This window comes from Mauremys mutica, chromosome 1 (genome assembly GCF_020497125.1).
Source record: "Mauremys mutica isolate MM-2020 ecotype Southern chromosome 1, ASM2049712v1, whole genome shotgun sequence".
Lineage (NCBI taxonomy): Eukaryota > Metazoa > Chordata > Testudines > Geoemydidae > Mauremys > Mauremys mutica.
Window position 1 is genome coordinate 302,400,000 of NC_059072.1, and position 24,599 is coordinate 302,424,598.

Here is a 24,599-nt window from a genome sequence, read left to right on the forward strand (position 1 = left end):
TACCTTACAAGATACTATTTGGCTAAATATTCTGACAACAGTATCTTGGGTGAACCCTTTGCCAATTGTGACTGAATGCACCCCTGTATTCAGATCCTACACACTATTTTAATAATCTTTGTACAAGGTAGGCCTTGTGAGGTACTATTTGAAAACTCATAACTTGCTGATCAGTAATAGCATGGTAAAATTCATGTAGCAACATTATGTGTAAAGTTATGAGCAAACTGAAATCATGGCCTAAGTGTGTTTCCTAGATAAGTCTGGGGAGTGGCTAATCCAGTTTCTCAAAGAGAAAGGGCAAGATGATGCCCCAGGTAGGTGTCAACTAAGCTGATGGGCCATCTCATATCAAGTGGCCATCCTTTGGCAAGAAAGGGGGGCAGGGACAAAGATCTGCATCTTAGCAAAGAAATACCATGAGGGTTCCTTACACTCATAGACTCTTAAGTTCAGAGGGGACCATCATGGTCACTTAGTCTAACCTCCTGTCTCTTGGTTCTCAGCTGGAAAAGCTTTTCAAACAGAGACGGAAACTATAAAAAGGAGGGGCAAACACCCCAAGAGACCTTTCCTCTCTCTCTCTCTGCCCATCTCATTCTCCAAACCTGAGAAGACAAAGAAAATACCCATTGGACTCCCAGGGAGGGGTCCTGACCTGACAGTTTGGTCAGGGATGTTTTTGGAAGCCTGTGGGGAAAAAGTTTGCTTTGAATCTTATATAGTTTGTTAAGCTAAGTATTAGAAAGCATTTTTATCTTTATTTTCTTGTAATTCTTTCTGCCTTCTATGCCACATTGCTGGTACTCACTTAAAATCTCCCTCTTTATAGTTAATAAACTTGTTTTATCTAAATCAGTGAGTTTAACTTTAAAGTATCTGGGTAACTATTTAAGATAATAAGCTAGTGTATATTATTCCCTTAAAGGAATAATGGATTTAATATATTTGAACCATCCCGGAGAAGGCTAGATAGTACAGGACATGACATACATTTGGTGGGGGAAGAATCCAGGACATGGAGCGTGTTGGGGTCACCCTATAGTACTGTATAATCAAGGCTGGTAAAAGCCAGAGTGTAACCCACACTATGCCCTCTCACTTTTTACCGGCCATAAGGACAAGTGACGGGGCAGAGAGGAGCAAGCGTGGGTAGGGTTTCAGGGGGAAGGGACGGCATATGGGTAGCGGATCGGGGGGCAGGGAAGCGCAAGGGCAGGGGCTCAGGGAGAAGGGGCTGTGCACGGGGCCAGGACCACTTTTAGGGAGCTTCCATCACTCCTGGCTGGAAGGTTGCAGTCACATACAGACACTCACGTTGTGACTTGCCTGCTGGATGGCTGTTTGTGAGTGGCCTAGGTGGGCGGTACTGCAGCAAGGTATTGTAAGGCACCTAAGGTTGCAGGGGTGACAGCGCCTCATTGATCAAGACTGAACCTTGGTATATCACAGACTCTTGGAGTCACAGGGGCTGCAACAGTGATCCTCAGGTTGGAAAACAAGCCTTACAATGGGAGGCTTAAGGAGCTCAGCTTATCAAAGAGAGGGTTGAGAGGTGACTCGATCACTGTGTACAAGTAAATACAGTCACTGTTTCTGGGTTAACTGCAATGTATGAATTTTCCAGAATTGCTCAAGGGCACTCATATAAGGTTTCCAGCTACCAGCCATCGCCCCTCTTGGGTAGAGAATCTTTGACTCTCCCCCTCTTGACTGGGGATTTAAGGCTGCACAGCTCCCTAACTTACACTGTGATATCCCCAGCAAGCTAGTTTGCCTAAGGGCCCGTGTCTATATGTTGCTTTCTCTCCCAGGGCTCTGAACAGGGTATTGCCAGCAGTTACAAGTTACCACAGAGCTCCTTCTTAGCAAGTATCAGAGGGGTAGCCGTGTTAGTCTGGATCTGTAAAAGCAGCAAAGAATCCTGTGGCACCTTATAGACTAACAGACGTTTTGCAGCATGAGCTTTCGTGGGTGAATACCCACTTTGTCAGATGCAAGTCATCCGACGAAGTGGGTATTCACCCACGAAAGCTCACAGGTGCCACAGGATTCTTTCCTTCTTAGCAAGCGTTTTTATTCTTAAGGTTCAAGCATTACAGAGAAAATATATCCAAACAAAAGCTTCTATATGTATGCTGAAAGCTTACCAGAGGTTACCCATCAGTCTTTGGTCTACTAGTACCCCAGTCTTTCCAACCCTTCTGCAAGGAAGGGCTGGGGCCCTCTTTGGGCAGAAGATTGTGTCCCTTTCCTGAAAGAAGAAGCCTGAGTCAGTTTAAACACAGCCTTTTTATATCAAAAGCCTTTTCTGTGTGTGATGATCACTGGAGAACCCTGTTTGAACAAATATTGTTGCAAGAGAACTGGATTTGACATAATCCGTAGCCATTTTGTGCATTGAACCCTCCCCCCCCCACCCTACGCTGGAAGTGAGGACACTACATAGTCAGGATTAAAATCTGGCCTTGCTTAGGTAGACAAAAACAACTGTAATTTTACTAACTGGGATAGATAAAGTGAAGGACAGATTTATGCAGGGGAGGGGAAGATGTGGAAACTGACCTTGATTGTGGTTGTTTGTGTTTGTAAGGTTTTTTTTGCTGAAGCAGCTTTGCTGATAAGGAGAATAATCAATTGTTATTGGCTGTTGCTAGGGAAATTGTTATCCTATTGGGGCTATTAGGAGTTATGTGCTTTGTCCAGATAAAATCTAGAAAGGGTGCTTTGGAGCAGTCCAAGGAAGTTTTTCTTCAGGCAAGGAGCTGACACCTAAACTCCCCATCAGCTAGACAGAAGGAGATCCCTGGAAGCCTGGCTGCTGATCACTTGAAACCATCTCAGACTTTAGATAACAGGGTTTGAGGTTCTTTGAACTTACTGCTATAGCATATATGTGTGTGTGCTTGAGACCTAATAAAAAAATAGTCTTAGGTAAAAGCATTCTGGTTTGTATCAATCATTTATCAAATAGAGGAGCTGTGTCCCCATTGATTTATTTTACCACCTGAAGAGAAACAGTTAAGTTACCACTACGTTGGATTCTGAAAACCCTGGGTAACATAATTGGTGAGCCAGCCAGGAGTGGTAGAGAAGAGGGGACAATTGGTACAAACCCTAGGTAATAATATATGCAAACCTTCCCCAGGGTTGGTATGTGACTTAGGATGTTTCCAACTTGAGTTTTTCCACCTTAATAATCCCTTGCCCCCCACTGTTTTTAGTTCCTGGAGGAGCTGTGGCAACCCTCTCCCCCTGCAATCACATACAATACAAGGCCCACAGTGAGACATAAATCATTCACAAATTTAATACAATACATTCCCCCAAAGATGCTGCATGTGGATGTAGTATCCATCACACATACTTATGAAAACAAGTAGTGTGGAGGGCTTTTCAAACTTGCAGACAAAGGCATACTTTAATCCACTTCCTTGAAAAAAGTTATTTTAACATATCCCTACAGACATACTCAAATACGACAACAAAGAAAACACAGCAACAGTATAGACTTAATAAACAACACAATATGAAACAGTCATAGATAAATAATTTCCTAACTCCTCAATCTCTCCGCTCCCTCCCTGCAAAAATAGAAACATCAGAAGCCCAATATACTGAGAGTTAGTTTGTAATTAGGGTGACCATATTTCCAAAAGGGAAAACAGGGCACTGCGAGGGGCTGGCCCGAGACCTCCCATGAGGTTGGTCCAAGCCCTACGACATCCCTGCGCATGCAGAGCTAGTCCAAGCATGGGAGCCAGGTAGGGGAGACTGTGGGGCTGTCGCAGTGCCATGTGCTCTCCCTCCCGGCACTCCAGGGCTGGGGTGGGGCAGGCTGCAGTAACACTGGTGGTGGCCATGGTGGGGGGGCCTCTGGGTTCCAGGGCCCATGGAAGGGGCAGGGCTGGGGGCTAGCTTCCCCCAGCCAGCAGTTCAGGAGCCACCCATAGGCGCGAGCCACTCACCCAAGCCCCCCTACACATGTGAAGGACAGGCAGGGCTCAGGTGAGCAGTTATGCACATACTAGATAGGGAATGGGCAAAGAGATGCCAGCCCCAGCCTTTGGGAAATAGGGTGACCCTATCTGCCCCCCGCTGGAGCTCTGCCACCCCTACCCAGCACACGGCTGGCATTGCCACTCACCCCCCACACATGTTCTGGTGCACCCTAGTTTTTGACAAAAGTGGGCATTTGTCTCATTTGCTCTTGCCAACTGATCAAGTTGGCAAGAGCAAATGGGACAAATGCTCACTTTTGCCAAACTAGTCGGGATGGCAGGGACAGGTCTTAAAGAGGGGGATTGTCCCTGCCAAAAGGGGATGTATTGTCACCCTATTTGTAATGCTCTCATGAAAGACCAGGTGTCTTCATAGTTAGATCTTGGGCCTCTATAGGTTGTTGCCAGTTTGTGCAGGAGGGCAGTGTTTGTTAGTTGAGTTAGCCAATCAAAGAATGTGTGTGTGGGATGCGAAGTAAGATTTCCATTTTCTTAAAATGACTCGACCATTATAAGTGCTACAGCAATTCATTTCCTGATATTACTCAAACAGGGTAGATTTTCTAAAATGCCCAAAATCCAGAGGCTCATGGTAGGAGTTTTCCCTACATCAGTCACCTTAAACAGAGTGCCACACACTTGTTTCCTGGTGTGGGTATATTTTGACATTCAAAGGCTACATGAGACAGTTTTGCTTTAGAGCTGTCACATCAACATTTAGTATGTGGAGTAAGTCCAGCTTCATGCAATCACACAGGGGTCGAAGAATATTCAGAATTTTGTTCTGAAAAATGCAAAAACAGAGAACTGGATGTTCTATATGTATTGTGTCAGATGTTATCCCACCTGTCAGAGGAAATGGAGATGTTTAGGTCCTTCTCCCATTTTTCTTTTAGGGTATAGTCAGTAGGATACATCAAGGAGTTCAGCCATTTGTATGCATAGCTAAAAACATTTGGTCAGTAAACACACCTTTTAAGGTGCACTTCCAGTGGAATGTTATTTATGGCCTGCCAGCAATTCCCCAGCTCTTCTATAATCTTAAATGAAAGCTTATTGTAGAAAGGACCTTGCTCTGGTGGTAGCTGGTATTTATCACAAAGATGTGAAGGAGGCTACAGTTGTCCATTCAATAATCTCTTTTATGCTTAACATACATTTGCTTAGCCAGATTAATTTGAGTTTCAATCTATTAGCAAATTTAAATTGGGGATTATTCCAGATTGGCATAGGATGTGAGTTGGTGAGATTAGAAGAGGTAATGGACTTGATTTTCTGAAGAACACTCTAAGAGAGATAAATATTATATTTTACCTTAAAGATGCAGGCAACAGTTTTAAAAATGGAAGTGCAGGGAGCCAAAAGGTGTTAACTACTTTTTTCTTAAATCTCGAGGCACACTGGGTTTTGGGAAGAATTGGTGGGACAGAACAATTTTATTAGAAATCTTAATAAAAAAAGCCAAATTATATAAATACAAGTCAGGTAAGAAATCATGGCCAAAGTAACAGCCAGGGGTTAAGTATTTTATGGGATATCCATAATGTTTTCATATTCCATAAGAATTGTTGTGCAACTCTTGTTCTTGTGAAAGTTGAGGCAGGAAATTGAAGGAATTAAGCTAAACATAATACATTAATCTTGGTCCTAAATTCATTTTTAATAGCTTCTACCTTTCCCAATAAAGATATTGGTAGTGAATGCCATTTCTTCATGTCTTTTATCACTTTGAGTCTGACATCTGTGTTTGCAGGCACAATCTTTGATAAATCAGAGCATATCCTGATTCCTAAATAGGTTCTCTCTTTGCATCAATGAAAGGAGAATGATTGTATTTGAGATGGATTTGGTCCACGCGAAATATCCATCACTTGGAGACTTATTACAGTTCATCCAAAATCCCAATATATCATGAAAGTCGTTTACTGCAGAGAGTAGTGGTAGAATTGAAGAGGAGGGATGCTTGAGAGTGAGCAGAATATTATCCATGTACAGACTAATCTTGTATTCTTTATCTCGGATGGCAATTCCTTCAACGGAGGGTGTTTGATATGTGCTGCTAGAGGTTCCACAGCAATATCAAATAGTAGAGGTGACAGAGGGCATCCCTGACGTGTTCCTCAATTTAACTGAAAAGTGGAGGAGACAACACCATTTGCCAGAACAGAGGCAAGGGATGATTTGCAAATATCACCACTCCAGGTCAGAAATTTAAATCAAATCTTAATTTTCTCAGGATTGCTTGTAGGTATGGCCATCCCACTCAATTGTAGGCCTTTTCAGCATCTAATGATAGGATAGCAGCTGGGAGCACCAGTTATTTGTGCCTGGCAGATTAAATGGAATAATTTCCAAGTACTGTCTCCCGCTAATCTGTTATGAATAAAATCCACTTGGTCTCCATGAATGATTGATATAGCAATGTTGAAGTGTGAAGTGAGAACCTTTGTCCGAATTTTATAATCTGGGTGTGACGTTATTGATATAAATTGGGACCATATAGAACATGGGTTGCAACCAAGGTCCTGTAGTGGCACCAAATCTTAAGTAAACGGGGTCATATAAGGTGTCTAAGACCAGGTTCTGGGTTGCTGGTTATGATTATGCTGTCTGTATGTCCGTGTATCATTTTGTAGTTGAAGTTATAAGTATTGGCTCTGTACTGTCTGTATTTTGTATTATGCTCTGCTTCTGGGAAATATCCCAGACAAGCTGGTGTTAGCCCTGCCTAGCTGGCTTGATGGCCCATTAAGGACCATCAGCTACACAATTGACCCATGGCGAGAAGGCAGACACGCCTTGTGACTCAGCAAAGTATGCAGAGACTTGTCCATGTGACTGCAGACTCTATTTTGCTGTAATTTTCCACAGTGAGGACAAAGAGATTCTTACACCTGGAAAAGTCTATATAAGGCTGATGCATCATCTCCATCTTGTCTTCAATCCTGCTTCTAACCTCTGGAGAGACTTTGCCACAAACTGAAGCTCTACACAAGGGACTGAGGACCCATCCCAGCGGGGGATGTTCCAGAGACTTGATTTGAACCTGCAGTTTATGCATCGCTGTTGCAAGCCTGAACTAAGAACTTTGCCATTACTGTATGTAATTGATTCCATTTAACCAATTCTACCTCTCATTTCTACCTTTTTCCCTTTGTAAATAAACCTTTAGATTTTAGATTCTAAAGGATTGGCAACAGCGTGATTTGTGGGTAAGATCTGATGTGTATATTGACCTGGGTCTGGGGCTTGGTCCTTTGGGATCGAGAGAACCTTTTTCTTTTATTGGGGTGTTGGTTTTCATAACCATTCATCCCCAGGACGAGTGCACTGGTGGTGATGCTGGGAGACTGGAGTGTCTAAGGAAATTGCTTGTGTGACTTGTGGTTAGCCAGTGGGGTGAGACCAAAGTCCTTTTTGTCTGGCTGGTTTGGTTTGCCTTAGAGGTGGAAAAACCCCAGCCTAGGGCTGTGACTGCCCTGTTTAAGCAATTGGTCCTGATTTGGCACTCTCAGTTGGGTCCCGCCAGAATCGCTCCGTCACACTGGGTTCAACAGTGATGGAGTGGTCATTGTCATAATGAAGACTGTCCATGTCTTTTTTTAGAATTAGGGTAAATTATCACCAGTCTCGTATCCCAGGACATAAATTGAATGTCTTTCTAGAAGATTTATGGTTGAGATAGAGCATTTGGACTTGATGCAGGAATCACTTGGTGAAATTCTATGACCCATGTTATATAGGAAGTCAGACTAGTTGCTCATAATGGTTCATTCTAGAGTTAAAACCTATATATCTATGAACCAGTTTTTCTAGGAGCTCCAGAAGCTGGTAGGTCTGTCTCGTCAGAATATTTTTCATTGGTCAAAATCAGAGAGAAATCAGCCAAGAGCTTCTGAGTGCCTTTAGGCCAGTGGTGGGCAACCTGTGGCCTGCAGGCCGCATACGGCCCATCAGGGTAATCTTATTGCAGATCATGAGATGTTTTTCTGATGTTGACTGTCTGCAGGCACGGCCCTCTGCAACTTCCAGTGGACGCGGTTCGTTGTTTCTGGCCAATGGGAGCTGCGGGAAGCGGCAGCCACCACAATAGAAACAGCATGGCAGAAGATAAGATGTTACATTACAGCAAAACCTGGGTGTCATATACAAGGGACCCATGATCTTGAAATGAAGGGTTGGAGTTTGAGCTGAAATGTGAAAAGACAGGCACAACGCATTTTCCCCACACCTTGTATTCATGCACAGCCAGGCACAACCCTGTAGGAGAGTGCAGACATTGCTCCTTGGTAATGTCACCACCACTGCTAGTTATACACCTGTGTAAAGGTAGAGTGCACAATACAGCCCTTTGAAAATAAGATCTAGTCTGTCATTGCAGGACAAGCTTGGGAAGATGTTGTAGCTGAGGGTACGTCTACACTACGGGATTATTCCGAATTTACATAAACCGGTTTAACAAAACAGATTGTATAAAATCGAGTGTGCACGGCCACACTAAACACATTAAATCGGTGGTGTGCGTCCACGGTCCGAGGCTAGCGTCGATTTCTGGAGCATTGCACTGTGGGTAGCTATTCCGTAGCTATCCCATAGTTCCCGCAGCCTCCCCCGCCCCTTGGAATTTCAGGGTTGAGATCCCAGTGCCTGATGCGGCAAAAATCATTGTCACGGGTGGTTCTGGGTAAATGTCGTCAGTCACTCCTTCCGCTGGGAAAGCAAAAGCAGACAAGCATTTCGTGCCTTTTTTCCCTGGATTGCCCTGGCAGATGCCATAGCATGGCAATCATGGAGCCTGTTTAGCCTTTTGTGACTGTCACCATATGTGTACTAGATGCCGCTCACAGAGGCGATTCAGCAGCGCTACACAGCAGCATGCTTTTGCTTTTGCATGATAGCAGAGATGGTTACCAGCCATATTGTACCATCTACCATGCTATAAATTGGTAATAAGATGATCGTGGCTACCAGCAGGGGTGGCTCTAGGCACCAGCAAAACAAGCTGGTGCCTAGGGCGGCAAAATCTAGGGGGCGTCCCCTGCGGCTGGGGGGGGCGGCAGGCTAGGCCGGCGGACCTGCCGCAGTCATGCCTGCGGGAGGTCCACCGGAGCCCCGGGACGACTGGACCTGCCGCAGGCATGCCTGCGGAGGGGGCGCTCGTCCCGCGGCTTGGCTGGACCTCCCGCAGGCATGACTGCGGCAGCTCAAGCGGAGCCGCCGGACCCGTGAACCGTCCGCAGCCGCGGGAGGTCCAGCCGAGCCACGCGGGACCAGCGGTCCCTCTGCAGTCATGCCTGCGGGAGGTCCGCTGCTCCCGCGGCTCCGGGGCGCCTCCCGCGCATGACTGCTTGGGGCGGCCAAAAACGTAGAGCCGCCCCTGGCTACCAGTCCTTTTGCACTGCACCATCTGTTGCTGTCATAAGTGCCCCTGGCTGCTCTTAGCCAGGGGCGCAAAAGCCAAAATTGGGAATGACTCCCTGAGTCAATCCTTCCTTTTTGGTATCTAAAAATAGAATCAGTCCTGCCTAGAATATGGGCAAGTGTACTAGAGAACCACTGTATCATAGAACCAGAGAGCACAGCTGCTCTGTGTCAGATCCTGCAGAAATTATGAGCTGTATTCTATTCACAGGGGGTGCTCCTGCAACAACCCCACCTGTTGATTCCATTCTTCCCTCAGCCTTCCTGGGCTACCATAGCATTGTCCCCCCACTTGTGTGATGAAGTAATAAAGAATGCAGGAATAAGACACAGTGACTTGTTAGTGAGATATGAGTGGAAGGCAGCCTCCAGCTGCTATTATAGTCCAGACAGGACAGTAAGGAGTGTGTAGGAGAGGAGCCCAGCATCCCTCTGCTAGTCCAGGGGCAATTTAATCTTTTCTTTACACATGAAGGGCGGGGGCTGATGGAGCTCAGGCCCCTGTTGCTATGATGACAATGGTTATCAGCCATACTGTACCATCTACCAGGAAAAATTAGGGCCAGGCGCCCTTGATCGACCTAACAGATGCTAGTCAGCATGGTTACCAGTCCTTTTGCACTGCCCCATGTGCCAAGAGGCTGATGATGAGGACGGATACCAGCCATATTGTACCATCAGCCATCCATAGCGTGGGGGGAGCAAGGATGGTGGTGTTGAGTGCTGCACCATCGCGTCTATCTGCAGCATTTAGTAAAGATAGGGTGACATGTAAAAGAGTCAAGAGAGGATTGTTTTCCCTTTCACTTCTGGGGGTGGGTGGGGGGGGGGTGCGTAAATTGCCTAGCTATGCCCTGACCCACCGCGGACACTGTTTTTGACCCTAGAAGCATTTGGAGCTCAGCCAAGAATGCAAATGCTTTTCAGAGACTGCAGGAACTGTGGGATAGCTTGAGTCCTCCAGTCCATGAGCGTCCATTTGATTCTTTGGCTTTCCGTTACGCTTGTCACGCAGCAGTGCGCTGAGTCCCTGCTATGGCATCTGTCTGGAGATTTTTTAAAAATGATTTTGAATTTCGTCTTCTGTAACGGAGCGCTGATAGAACAGATTTGCCTGCCCTTACAGCGATCACGTCCGCATCGTCCATGCGGGAGCTCTTTCTTTATTTTGATTTTTAACTGCATCACCACACGTGCTGATCGGAGCTCCACGCTGGGCAAACAGGAAATATTCAAAAGTTCGCAGGGCTTTTCCTGTCTACCTGGCCACTGCATCCGAGTTCAGATTGCTGTCCAGAGCGGTCAGTGGTGCACTGTGGGATACCGCCCGGAGGCCAATACCATCAATCTGCGGCCACACTAACCCCAATCCGATATGGTAATACCGATATTAGCGCTACTCCTCTCGTTAGGAAGGAGTACAGAAACCGGTTTAAAGAGCCCTTTATACCGATATAAAGGGCCTCTTAGTGTGGACGGGTGTGGCGTTAAATCGGTTTTACACTCCTAAAACCGGTTTAAACGCCTAGTGTAGACCAGGCCTGAGATAGCAAGAATTCCTCCAGGTGATTCTGCTGCATTATGGCCCCGTCTCATCATGTCCATTGCAGGCCATGACTTTTAAGTGACAGACTGGCTCTCTGTTTGTATACACCATTTATTCTGTATTTTTATATTACACAAAAACAGAAAGGAAAGAAATAAGTGGGACAATTTAGACGTGCACAGTAATGATTCTGGAAAGGTAGTGCAGAAATCAGTTACGGGTTTCAGAATACTTTCAAACTGAAAAAGATTGAGAAAGGGACACTTTGAAGAACGGGTGTCTTTTACCACTGAGAAAATCCACCTTCTGGTGGTCAAGAGGATGCGCAGTCCTACTGGGCTCAGCACTGTTCCTGGATGTGAAAATAGCAACAGTAAATATAGACACATCCTTTCCTCTTAGGATGAAGGGACACAGTCGCCTAACCAAGTTGGATTTGGACTTAGACAGGGATCACTGTCTAATTACTTTCAGAATGCCTCTTTCTGCACACTCTGCCACCTCAGTCATGCTCAGCAGGAACATTTCAGCTGACACGTGAGGTATGAATTCATGGTGTTGAGAGGCAGGGTATTCCTAGTGGAGGGTCTCACTACACTACTACTAATCCGGGCTGAATGTGAGACTCACCATGTAGAGAGTATAATGCAAGAGCTAACACAGGCATTTCCTAAATCACCACCACTTTATCATTCACCCTGACAACCAAGTGCCAGGCTCTGACCACTATGAAAAGAAAGTGGAGAGTGGAGCTCCTCCTTATAGAAGCACCAGAGTACAATGACGAATGCTTGCATTACAGGCTCATTTTACTGATTTGCAGAGCTCTTCTGCTGAATCTCTTTGATGTCAGATGCTTAATACCTGCATAGAGATGCAGAGGTATTTACACTGAGTCACTCTAAGGTTAGGTCAGGGTATACAATTAACTTCAATCTAGTAGTATATGAGATGGCGAGTGATTCTCTGAAACAGACATAATTATGGGCATTGCAAAGATAATCCTGCAGGGCAAAAACTATAGGTGCATCCAAGCTTTGGAATAAAGCTGTGGCTGAAGCTTATTATCTGTTATATAAATTCCATATTATAATGGGGATGCAAAATATCATGGTACATCTACGCAGTTTTTTCAATGTTTGTGAAACCTTCACCATTACATAAGACATACAGCTTTAAATGTGGAAGATTTCGTATCTGCATGGTTTACGTGCCAGGCACTGTAAGCATCTATTTTACATTAGGCAGAGATTTAGCTTGTGCATTGGACTTTGTGGAAAGCACAATGGCACCTTACTGAAATAGTGATATTACAACAGGTCAGTTCCATTAGAATGGGGGGGAGGAAGAGAAAAAGAAGCCAATGAAGCAATCTAACATGCAATTTTCCCCATGGAAGTTAGACAAAATTGAAGAAAAATAAGCACAGTGAAAAAAGTCAGTATATTATAGCACAGAAAACTCCCTATAAATTAAAAATCACATTGAAAGTATTTTTCAAAAGTTTTATTATCATACATTTTGTACTCGTTTAAAAACATTTAAAAAGTAAAATATTCAGTCTAGTGCACACAGTAATATTTCAATTTTTTTCTTTAAACCTCAGCAGATAACCACCAAGCAAAAATGAACAGACTGCCCCTCTCCCTTCCCCCACCACAAGCCTCTGCAAGCTGTCAGTTTTTTTGGCTAATTATATAGGAGAGAGCAGGTTATTCCTGCAGATTCCATAGTCATGGAAGCTACAAGCATGTCTCTTTCATGAGACCCTGCTGTAATTGCCTCCTGAAAAATAAATTACAAAAAAATATAATGAAACCTTTCACTGTCATTAAAGATTAAATATGACTTTGATAATTAACTGCCTCAAATATGTGTGAATAATGACAGAGAGAAACCAGTCACTGAAGATTGCTCACGGAAGTGGGTGTGAAGTTGAAGTCAAGGTAAAAATCACAGTGAGGCTCAACAAGATAAAATGTTATAAAAGGGAGCATCTCTGGAGCTTTTTCAAGTTCAGTTGGTCAAGGCCAGATAAAAGTACATATTCCACCAACATCCTGTAATAAAGAAAAAACAGAATTCAAGATACCTTATGTAGCAAAACAATAATAATAATAATAATAATAATAAAAAAGTTATACAGCTACAGTGTTTCCCCTCAGACATGTTTTATTTTGTAATTTATAAGGTTTTCATTTTTCTATCTTATTATAAATTTGACTCACAAAATGTTATTCATGTTTCTGCAGAAACATGAATAGCTCTTTGAACAATATAGTAATGTAGCAGTCTGGGAGGTGCTCTCATATCAATAGTGAAATAAGGCTCACAAGAGAGTATACCGGGATCATGGGTATGTACGTTATGTATCAGATATTGTAGGGATTGTAAAAAAAATGAGTTACAATTAACTCAGCTCATCTAGCTACATAAGGGTTTAAAACAAAACAACAAAAAAACCCTGAAGTATTGTGCTCTGAAAAGTGACGGTAAAATGGAACTTTCTTCCATAGACATACTGCCTGTGTCCATTCACCACCATATATGCCTACTTCACCAACCAGAGTAAGGTTTTACTGCAATTTACTCCTCTTAGCCAATGCAGAGCCAATACAGCAGAGGGAGCCCATTTTATAGTGGCTCATGTACAGGGGTGGCTCTAGGCATTTTGCCACCCCAAGCACAGCAGGCAGGCTGCCTTCGCTGGTCATGCCTGCGGGAGGTCCGCTAAAGCCGCGGGACCAGTGGACCCTCTGCAGGCATGCCTGCGGGAGGTCCGCCGAAGCTGTGGGACCAGCGGACCCTCTGCAGGCAAGCCGCCAAAGGCAGCCTGCCTGCTGCCCTCGCGGCGACTGGCAGAGCGCCCCCAGTGGCTTGCCGCCCCAAGCACGTGCTTGGCGTGCTGATGCTTGGAGCCGCCCCTGCTCATGTATCAGTGATAGAATTGGCTAAAGTGGTAGGCATGGCAATGTGTGAACCACAGAGAACCCAGGTTGGCTTTCAGATTTCAGGTTATGCTTGCTGAGCTGGCACTTAACTTGCCTGCCTCTAACCCCCCCACTCCCCCTGACACGCACACACTCAACTTGTAAGATGAGCAGATTTGATCTGGAATTCATGAAAAGATAATCAATATAGAGCACTGAAATATTTTTATAAATTCACTCTTCAGAATACATCCATGTTAAAAAAATTCATTCCAAAATTAACTGTTTAAATTAATGAAAAAAAAAATAGAGAAGAACCATTAGGGGGTTTTGTCCCATAAGGGACACAGAGCAATGAAAGGGAACATTTAAAAACAAAATAATCCCACAAAATTTTAAACAAAACAAGGTGTTTTTTTTAAGTCTCTGCACACACATTCTGGCACTTGGAATAGGGCTCAGAATATCATCTCTTCAAAGCCAGAGCTATGAAAGACATCAATACTGGGGCATCAGATACCCCAGACCTCATATTTTAAGATTCCAGGAGTCCTAGTTCTGCAAAACCTTCAATTCTCTTCCTTGGGGATTGTGAATTAGCAGGGAAGAAAATTTAAAGAAAATCCTTTCCTTTCTAAAATACAATAGTTTATTTCTATGTTGCATCCTTGAAACAGTATCACAGAGAGAGGTATAATAGAGACTGCAAAGAATCCTGTGGCACCTTATAGACTAACAGACGTTTTGCAGCATGAGCTTTCGTGGGTGAATACCCACTTCTTCAGATTACAGATTTAAGGATTTGCAGAACTGAGTGTGGCAATTTGTACAGGCAGGAGGAAAAAAGCAATAGACTGAGATGAAAAGAAGATAAACTTAGACGCAATAAAGAAGAAAATGCCACTTTAAAACAAAGGACCTGATTCCCACATCACCTCCACCAATTTTAGGACAATGAACTCCATTGACTTCTGTGATGTCCCTTTTAATTTACATGGGTGTATGTGGGAGGAGGATTAGGGCCACAACATTTTAGAAACTTTATCCATAAATGGAAGAATAGATAGCATACATATAGATACACAACTTGCATTTCATTTACGGTACTTCACCACCCCATGTTTTCAAAAACCTACCCTAGCCAATGTCCATAACTGTGTACCAGGAAACAGGTTTTCTGAAGTGAGAACTGGTCTGTACTGGTCAATGGTGTAGTTGCACTGATGTAGCTATACTGATGCTAGTGTAGCTGTGACGCTCCAGTTTAAACTCTTAGTGGTGCAGCTTACCTTGGGTTGAAATATTATACATAACACAATGATGCAAATTCTGTAGTTGATTACAGCCAGCTGGTCTCATACACTTCAGTGGAGTTGTATAGATCAGATTTGGCCCTCAGTTACACATGTACAACTCTACTATGTGAATGAGACCACATGGCTATAGCTGAATTCAGAATTGTATGTCTCTTTGTATTTCATTTATTTATATATATATATAAATGAAATCATAGCTATATTATGTAACTGTGTAGACTAAAGTTAATCATTTACATGCTTAACACAAATCACCTCTTGTTGTAACATTTAATTACAAGTTCCAATAATTTAGTTTTCAGTTTAAAAAAAAAATGATTAACTTTGACATCTGCATAACACTTAAAGACAACTAATATAGTTTATTATTCTTACCTTTTTTTCGGTTGTATTATTCTTTTACTCAAAATACCTTGAGTGCTAGACAAGAAAGAAAGGTACCTGTGTTAATATAGTATAAATACATATGCACAGAAATATTTACTAAAAGGAAGAATTATTAAATATATAATTAGGGAGACAATTTCAAAGGCACATATGGGATTGGGTAATAAAATGACAGTAAAAAAAATAAGCAAATATTGACTCTAATATGAACAACAGGATGGGTTGCGTGGGTTCACTGAATCAAGTCAACATAGGTATTGTTCTGAATGTTTTTTGAGATATCTGGAACACTCACCATTATAATGCTGCACTTCAAAGGTGTTTTTTTCTGGATGTGATGCTGACAGTCCTGGGGCCAGCTCATGCAAAGGTCCCAAGGCCTTAACTCAGGGTTTCTCAAACAGGGGTCGCTGCTTGTGTAGGGAAAGACCCTGGTGGGCTGGGCCGGTGTGTTTACCTGCCCCGTCCGCAGGTCCGGCCGATCGCGGCTCCCACTGGCCATGGATCACTGCTCCAGGACAATGGGGGCTGCTGGAAGCGCTTTAGCCCAGAGCAGCGATCCGCGGCCAGTGGGAGCCGCAATCGGCCAGACTCCGCTTCCAGTGACCCCTGTTTGAGAAACCCTGCCTTAACTGAACACTGACAAATGCATAGCTAGAAACCAGTCTGGCTCACCTGTGTATTGGTATTGTTAAAACAGGTATTGGAGTTATAAAAATGTGTTCAATATTTAGACTTTATTAAATGCTTGTAGGATGCTTCATGTAATAATCTCACTTATAACATCTGTACTCCATGTTATAAAGTTATATTGAGTGTTTGCATTGTAAGCATCTATAACTGTAACTCAGAGGAAAGAAGTACGACCTAATATAAAATGCTGGCTTCCTACAGAAGGTGTTAGATCCTTCCCCCAAGAAGGTCCATTGCAACCAGGTGAGCCATTGTGAAACAAAAGACAAAGACTTTGTTAATTGTATTCCTGTCCCCACCCCCACATGAAGAGGAGACCTGTGCATGAACTCATCCCATCATCTTGAACTCTGGAAGGAAGTGAATAAAAATTCTTGATGAGAAGAAACTGGGTGTCTATGCTGCTTGGAGATTGGAGAGTGCAAGATTTCTAAGCATAAGCAAGGGATCCCCAGCAGCTTAGTCTGGGCTGGCCCTAGTGGACACAAAGCTTGCATATTACAGCAGCTTCTATTACCTTTTGGAACCAAAAAACTATAACTCATTGGTGTGTGCGCATATGGTTACTTGCTTTTTCTTAGTTAATAAATCTTTCATTATTTTATTATGGGATTGGCTACAAGCGCTGTCTTTAGTGTAAAATCTAAAGTGCAACTGACCTGGGATAAGTGACCAGTCCTTTGGAATTGGGAGTAGCCAGAATATTGTTATGATTTTTGGTGTAAGTGACCATTTATCAAAAAGGCAAGCTTGCTTGAGTGGCAAGATAGATTGGAGTACCCAAGGGAACTGTCTATGACTCCATGTTAAGGCAGTTGTCGTGCCCGGGGAGTTCACACTTGATGCTTGGTTGTTGAAATCTAAGTACAGGACTCTCAACCAATTTCGGATGTGTGCCCTGCTTAACTGTCTGCCATGAAGTTGGTAGTCATGCCCTTGAGCCACTCCAAACAGCATTACACAGGAGCCCTAACTTTTTCCTTTGAAAATACCATTATTCAAGAGAAAATTTCTTTACCTCAGATCAGATAGCACATATTTACATATGCTAATTGATCACTCTTCAGATAATCATTAAACTCGGCTGCAACCACTCAGGATGCACTCAATAAGCCCCCTATCTGTACTGCTGTTTTTGCTGTAAAAGTGGTTTTAAACATCCATTTCTTTCATAGTTCTACCTGAAGGGTTCAACATTAAACATACATCTTAATTAACTAAGTCAGGGGTAGACAACCTATGGCACGCGTGCCAAAGGCAGCACGTGAGCTGATTTTCAGTGGCACTCACACTGCGTGGGTCCTAGCCACCAGTCCTGGGGGCTCTACATTTTAATTTAAATTTTAAATGAAGCTTCTTAAACATTTACTTATTTACTTTACATACAACAATAGTTTAGTTATATATTATAGACTTATAGAAAGAGACCTTTAAAAACATTAAAATGTATTACTGGCACGCGAAACCTTAAATTAGAGTGAATAAATGAAGACTTGGCACACCACTTCTGAAAGGTTGCCGACTTCTGATCCAAGTTGTGCCCCATCCAGTGAATACCAGCCAGGCAAAACCGTTAGCAGTAAACAATTTTTTTCAACATAGGAATTTCTATACTGGATTGGATTCATTGTCCTGCCAGTCCAGTATCCAATCTCCTTGTGGTTGGAAAGCAAAATTGGTTTGGATTCCCAAGTGTTCACAAGTGTAATATGTGCAATAAAAATCCCCGTGTAAATGTAGCCTTCCACATGTGATTAGGCTGTTCACTACTGGACCACATTGATTTGTCATGTGAGACTACATTCCTTAACCAGGACTATTTCTTTAGTATGCAACAATAAGCTTTATGGCATGTTTCATCCTTTGAAAAATTAGCAGGAGCAAACAGCACATGGTGGCTATTGAATAAGACTCCGAAAGAATCATTCCAATACAACATGCTACAAAATCACACTGACATTGTCAGTCTCATTCATTTAGACAGTTGCTTTTCCAGTAGATTCTTGTTCTACATATTGGAGGAGTACACAATGTGGTTTATCATATCAGTGCACCTATGCACTCAGTGTATGAGCTTTCCCCTCCCTATCAGTATTCATACTTGAATTGTGCATCACCAAAAGGAGCAGAGTCAGCATCCAAAAAGCATTCCTCATTCTTATGCATGGCACAGTGTAATGGAGACACGAAATGAGACAGTACTATCTTAGGTTGCTTTCTAGGTCCCAAGTTTATTGTAGCTCTGTAAGGTTTCAACCTGGCAGCTTATATTTTGTTAAAAGAAGACTACATAAATTTCAGCAGTTTACCATGTGATTTCTCTCTATGAACGGGATAAAGGAAAGGTCCATGGAGAGCCCTTGATTTTCACACAAAAATAAGAGCTCCATTAAGGGACTTGCAACGTATTAGTACTTGGCCTCTATAAATCCCTCAGTTCTTTAAATATGAGTAAAAATTCAGCTGAACTGCATATAAAGACATGCAAAATATTTGAAGTTGTTCTTTTCATAAAGACAGAAGTAAAATGTATTTGTATTAAGCCAGGTACACCATTTAGATCCATTATTAGTGTCAAAATAGTTGAGATAATTTATCCACAATTTAAACCTTGGGTTTTAATGCTTTGTGAAATTATAAACCATACTGAGCTGACAGCTGTTACTGTTTTCCAGAAAGAATGGTTTACAGTGGTTGCCAATGTATTAACTGGAGCCTTCTTCAAGATCTTCCCTTTTAGCCTGTGATGAACCCTACATCCCAAGGGAGCATCAGCTTGCAGAGAGCAGTCTGGTATTAATTTGTTTTCCATTTTTAAAAAAATCCACATTTGTCTCCCACAACCAAGAAAGGAGGTAAAAGCACTTGGTAAACAAGCTGATACGAAGCTGCATTTTGCTGGAAAGCTTTATACTTTTAAAGAACAAAGTGCACTGAGTATATGGTTAGCATATCACAGTGTTCAATTTAGATCATTTGAAGATAAGTGGATTATGGTGGATGAAAACCTTAGATGGGGTATCATCTGACAGATTTTTATTTATTTATTAAAAACACACGACACTAAAATCCTTGTTACTTCATGGAATCTGATCTGTTCCAAAGCAAAATATTTGCTCTCCAGAACTATGTTAAGAACTACATTGCTGGCAGGTAGCTGTATCCAGAGAAGGGATGAACTCTCAGATTCAGGAAATCATCCCATCTGTCCCTTCAATTTGATGGTAGAATATCATGGAACATTTGAGACCTTCCTCCTTCTGGAGGAGTCACTGATTATTTTTTTCTCTATACTTAATTTAAACCAATTTTGAGTATTAAAGATTTGCATAAACCACAATTTGACCCAATTTTTTTCATTGCTTTTTTGCCTCCCCACATCACATCAAACTCTGAATCATAGAATCTCAGGGTTGGAAGGGACCTCAGGAGGTCATCCAGTCCAACCCCCTGCTCAAAGCAGGACCAAACCCAACTAAATCATCCCAGCCAGGGCTTTGTCAAGCCTGACCTTAAAAACCTCTAAGGAAGGAGATTCCACTACCTCCCTAGGTAACCCATTCCAGTTCTTCACCACCCTACTAGTGAAAAAGTTTTTCCTAATATCCAACCTAAACCTCCCCCTCTGCAACTTGAGACCATTACTCCTTGTTCTATCATCTTCTACCACTGAGAACAGTCTAGATCCATCCTCTTTGGAACCCCCTTTCAGGTAGTTGAAAGCAGCTATCAAATCCCCCCTCATTCTTCTCTTCTGCAGGCTAAACAATCCCAGTTCCCCCAGCCTCTCCTCATAAGTCATGTGCTCCAGCCCCCTAATCATTTTTGTTGCCCTCCGCTGGACTCTCTCCAATTTATCCACATCCTTCTTGTAGTGTGGGGCCCAAAACTGGACACAGTACTCCAAATGAGGCCTCACCAGTGCTGAGTAGAGGGGGAAACAAATACACCTTTAAAATAAAGCTGTCACCCTTGAATACTGGAGTGCAGACTATATACTCCATTCTCTTCAAAATTGGATAGCAGGATTCAAACCCTCCAATGAGGAATTTACCATCTCAGACCCTGATCTTGAAAAGATTTTTGCATGTGCTTGACTTTATGCACCCTATGTAGTAATGCAATTGACTTTAATGGGACAACTCATATATCCTTAAATTTAAGCACATATTTAAGTCTGTGTAGGATCAGAGTCTAAAGTTTCAGCCCTGCAAGTGGTGGCCTCTCCCAATCCTGGTTTGTGCTTGTAGTCTTCCAGACTCCCCTCCCCACTGATTTTTTTTTTTTAAGTTGCCACTTTAAATTCCCTCCCATGATGCATCATTGCATTTTTTACTCTTCCTTGTTTTATTTACTCTTCCCTTCTTTTTTCTGTAAATTTATAGTTGGGAACAGAAAGCCATTCTTTGTCATTTTTACCCAGTAGAAGGCAGGCTATTGTAACGTGGGGTTTTATTTACATGGTGGCCTCTCTAAAGTAGGGTTATTGCTACCTCTCTGTATTGTGGCTTTGTTTAGCTTGTTCTTATAAAAAGAAGCAAGGATAAACACAATAGCACAGATTGCTGCATACAGCCATAATAGATTATTAAGTGATCTATACATAGATTGAAACTATTTAAGTTTCGTAACAGAATCATGTATTGTGTAGGGTAGTACATTATGGTGATTGGCTCTGATGGCAACGTTCTACTCCCACTGAAGTCATTGTGAAAATTCTCAGCAATTGGGCAGACAAACTTCTTGCAATTAGGACCCTGGACTAGAACTCAGAAGATCTGGGTTTAGGTCCTGGCTTGGAAAACAGGTTTCTGTAGCACCTTGAAAAATACATTTAGTCTGTGTCTCTGTTCCCTCATCTGCAAAGTGGGGATTGTAATACTTCCTCTCTCTGCCCTTTGTCCATCTTATCTACTGAGACCCTCCCCAAAGAGCTAAACATCTGTCTCTTTCTGTGTGGTTGGTGGGCTCAACTGGCCTGGGGTTTCTTAGCACAACTGTGACATGGATAATTTCAATGGGGACGGCCCTTATATTGCAAAGATTTCTATCCATGGTTAACCTTGCACACATTCATAGTCCCATTGATATCAATGGGATTGCTCATGTTAACCATGTATACAGGTCTTTGTAGGATTGGGCTATGTGCTGGAAACAGACACATCAGAAGACAATCACCATGGTTACTCAAAGTTGCTGTTTATCATTTAAGCTAGCATTGGTTTTCGCTACATTTGCCAGTTCACTTAACCCTGTGTGTCTTTCTGCAATGTTTAATCCCTTTGCAGGATTTCCTCTTCAGCAGATTATCCTTTTAACAATTGCATTTGCCCTTAATGGGCAATTTCTGCTGTGGTTCATTTAAATATAAGGGACTAGTACAAATATTTTTGGATCACTCGATGCCATTATGCAGAACTGTAGTCACATTCATTTTTTAGTAATGCGTGAATTCAGTTTGGTATCTAATATTGTATATTTAATGGATTACAGCAAAATTCCATGATTTTTTTTCTTCAAAGAAGCCATGCAGAAGGTTTCATATTTTAAATTGGATACACTGTATCATTCTTGTCACAATTTTATGGGGAAAAATGAACAGCTGTATCTTTGATGTGCTATTTTTTTCCCTTCCAGAATGTATAAAAAATGTTTACAACGTTTCCAAGCATCTTTCATTTAGAGTCTTTCGAAAATCTCTTTAAAACTTCATTTATTTTTGTTCTAAACTTAGGGAAGCAGTGATAACTTCTTGTATTCAAGGCAATCTAGTTCTGCAGGAAAGGCAGCTGTCATTTTTTATTTTGATAAGACTGCTTATATCAGGATTTTTTTCTCTCAAAAGCTATTGTAGAACTTATAGTAATCATCCTGGCAGACTGCCCATCAGACTAAGTAGAACACTAAAAGAATAATATCTGGGCAGTAGGTAGCTACATTAAAAACAAAAAACTTTATTGGTTTCAACTGTGGAGTTTTGAAAGATGCTTTTGTTACTCACCCAGCTGTCACCGCCAAAACGATCCATATTTTCAAAATGTCCAGACTGGTGAATACCGCTTGGTTGACTTTTGTTTTGTAGTCGGTCCAGAAAAGCATTATTTACCCTTAAAAACCAAGGGAAAAACATTAATAGCAGCAGCTTGTTAAGAAGTTGATAGACTTTGAAATTCAATATTATATGAATTCTGTGAATGACTTTTGGTGCTTAAAAAAAGTCATCCGTGAACCCTTTTGCTTAGTTAAAACAAGGGCTGTCGATAATCGCAGTTAATTCACGTGATTAACAAAAAATTAATTGCAATTAAAAAAATCTATCATGATTAAATTACACTGTTAAAACAATAGAATACCAATTGAAATTTATTAAATATTTCTGGATGTTTTTCTACATTTTCAAATATATCAATTTCAGTTACAACACAGAATACAAAGCGTACAGTGCTCACTTAATATTTTAATTACAAATACTTGCATTGTAAAAATTATAAAAAGAAATTCTACTTTTCAATTCACTTCATACAAGTACTGTAGTGTAATCTCTACCATAAAAGTGCAACTTACAAATTTAACTTTATTACATATCTGCACTCAAAAAACAATACAATGTCAAACTTTAGAACCTACAAGTCCACTCAGTCCTACTTCTTGTTCAGCCAATTGCTAAGAGAAACATTTACGCAAGATAATGCTGCCCACTTCTTAATTACAATGTCACCTGAAAGTGAGAAGAGGTTGGCACTGTTGTAGCCGACGCTACAAGATATTCACGTGCCAGATGTGCTTAAGATTCATATGTCCTTTCGTGCTTCAACCACCATTTCAGAGAACATGTATCCATGCTGATGACACGTGTTAAAAAAAAAAAAAGGAATACATTAACTAAATTTGTGACTGAACTCCTTGGGGGAGAATTGTACATCTCCTGCTCTGTTTCACCTGCATTCTTAGAGGAGAGGAAAGTGATCAGGAACAGTCAACATGGATTCACCAAGGGCAAGTCATGCCTGACTAACCTAATTGCCTTCTATGAGGTGATAACTGGGTCTGTGGATGAGGGGAAAGCAATGGATGTGTTATTCCTTGACTTTAGCAAAGCTTTTGATACGGTCTCCCACAGTATTCTTGCCAGCAAATTAAAGAAGTATGGGCTGGATGAATGGATGGTAAGGTGGATAGAAAGCTGGCTAGATTGTCAGCCTCAATGAGTAGTGATCAGCGGCGCCATGTCTACTTGGCAGCCGGTTTCAAGAGGAGTGCCCCAAAGGTCGGTCCTGGGGCCGGTTTTGTTCAATATCTTCATTAATGATCTGGAGGATGGCGTGGACTGCACTCTCAGCAAGTTTGCAGATTACACTAAACTGGGAGGAGTGGTAGATATGCTGGAGGGTAGGGATAGGATACAGAGGGACCTAGACAAATTAGAGGATTGGGCCAAAAGAAACATGATGAGGTTCAACAAGGACAAGTGCAGAGTCCTGCACTTAGGATGGAAAAATCCCATTTACTGTTACAGACTAGGGACTGAATGGCTAGGAAACAGTTCTGCAGAAAAGGACCTAGGGGTTACAGTGGATGAGAAGCTGGATACGAGTCAACAGTGTGCCCTTGTTGCCAAGAAGGCTAACGGCATTTGGGGCTGTATAAGTAGGGGCATTGCCAGCAGATCAAGGGACGTGATCATTCCCCTCTATTCGACATTCGTGAGGCCTCATGTGGAGTACTGTGTCCAGTTTTGGGTCCCACACTACAAGAAGAATGTGGAAAAATTGGAAAGAGTCCAGTGGAGGGCAACAAAAATGATTAGGGGTCTGGAGCACATGACTTATGAGGAGAGGCCAAGGGAACTGGGATTGTTTAGTCTGCAGAAAAGAATGAGGGGGGATTTGATAGCTTCTTTCAACTACTTGAAATGGGGGTTCCAAAGAGGATGGATCTAGACTGTTCTCAGGGGTACCTGATGACAGAACAAAGAGTAATGGTCTCAAGTTGCAGTGGGGAAGGTTTAGGTTGGATATTAGGAAAAACTTTTTCACTAGGAGGGTGGTGAAGCACTTGAATGGGTTACCTAGGGAGGTGGTGGAATCTCCTTCCTTAGAGGTTTTTATGGTCAGGCTTGACAAAGCACTGGCTGGATGATTTAGCTGGGAATTGGTCCTGCTTTGAGCAGGGGATCAGTCTAGATGACCTCCTGAGGTCCCTTCCAACCCTGATATTCTATGATTCTGCCATATATTTTATGTTATAGCTGTCTCGGATGATGACACAGCACATGTTGTTCGTTTTAAGAACACTTTCACAGCAG

The 24,599-nt window shown here is 42.3% G+C and overlaps 1 protein-coding gene across 1 annotated transcript in view; it reads right to left on the reverse strand.

The window, feature by feature from the left end:
• Positions 1-12,459: 12,459 nt before the first annotated feature.
• Positions 12,460-24,599, reverse strand: part of EPSTI1 (epithelial stromal interaction 1) — a 77,500-nt gene continuing 65,360 nt past the window's right edge. Inside the window, exons 10-12 of the mRNA XM_045012780.1 lie at positions 22,296-22,401; positions 15,590-15,634; positions 12,460-13,028 (exon numbers count right to left, since the gene is read on the reverse strand). Of these exons, the coding sequence (XP_044868715.1) occupies positions 15,614-15,634; positions 22,296-22,401 (127 nt within the window). The 3' untranslated portion in view covers positions 12,460-13,028; positions 15,590-15,613. The remainder of the gene's footprint in view (positions 13,029-15,589; positions 15,635-22,295; positions 22,402-24,599) is intronic.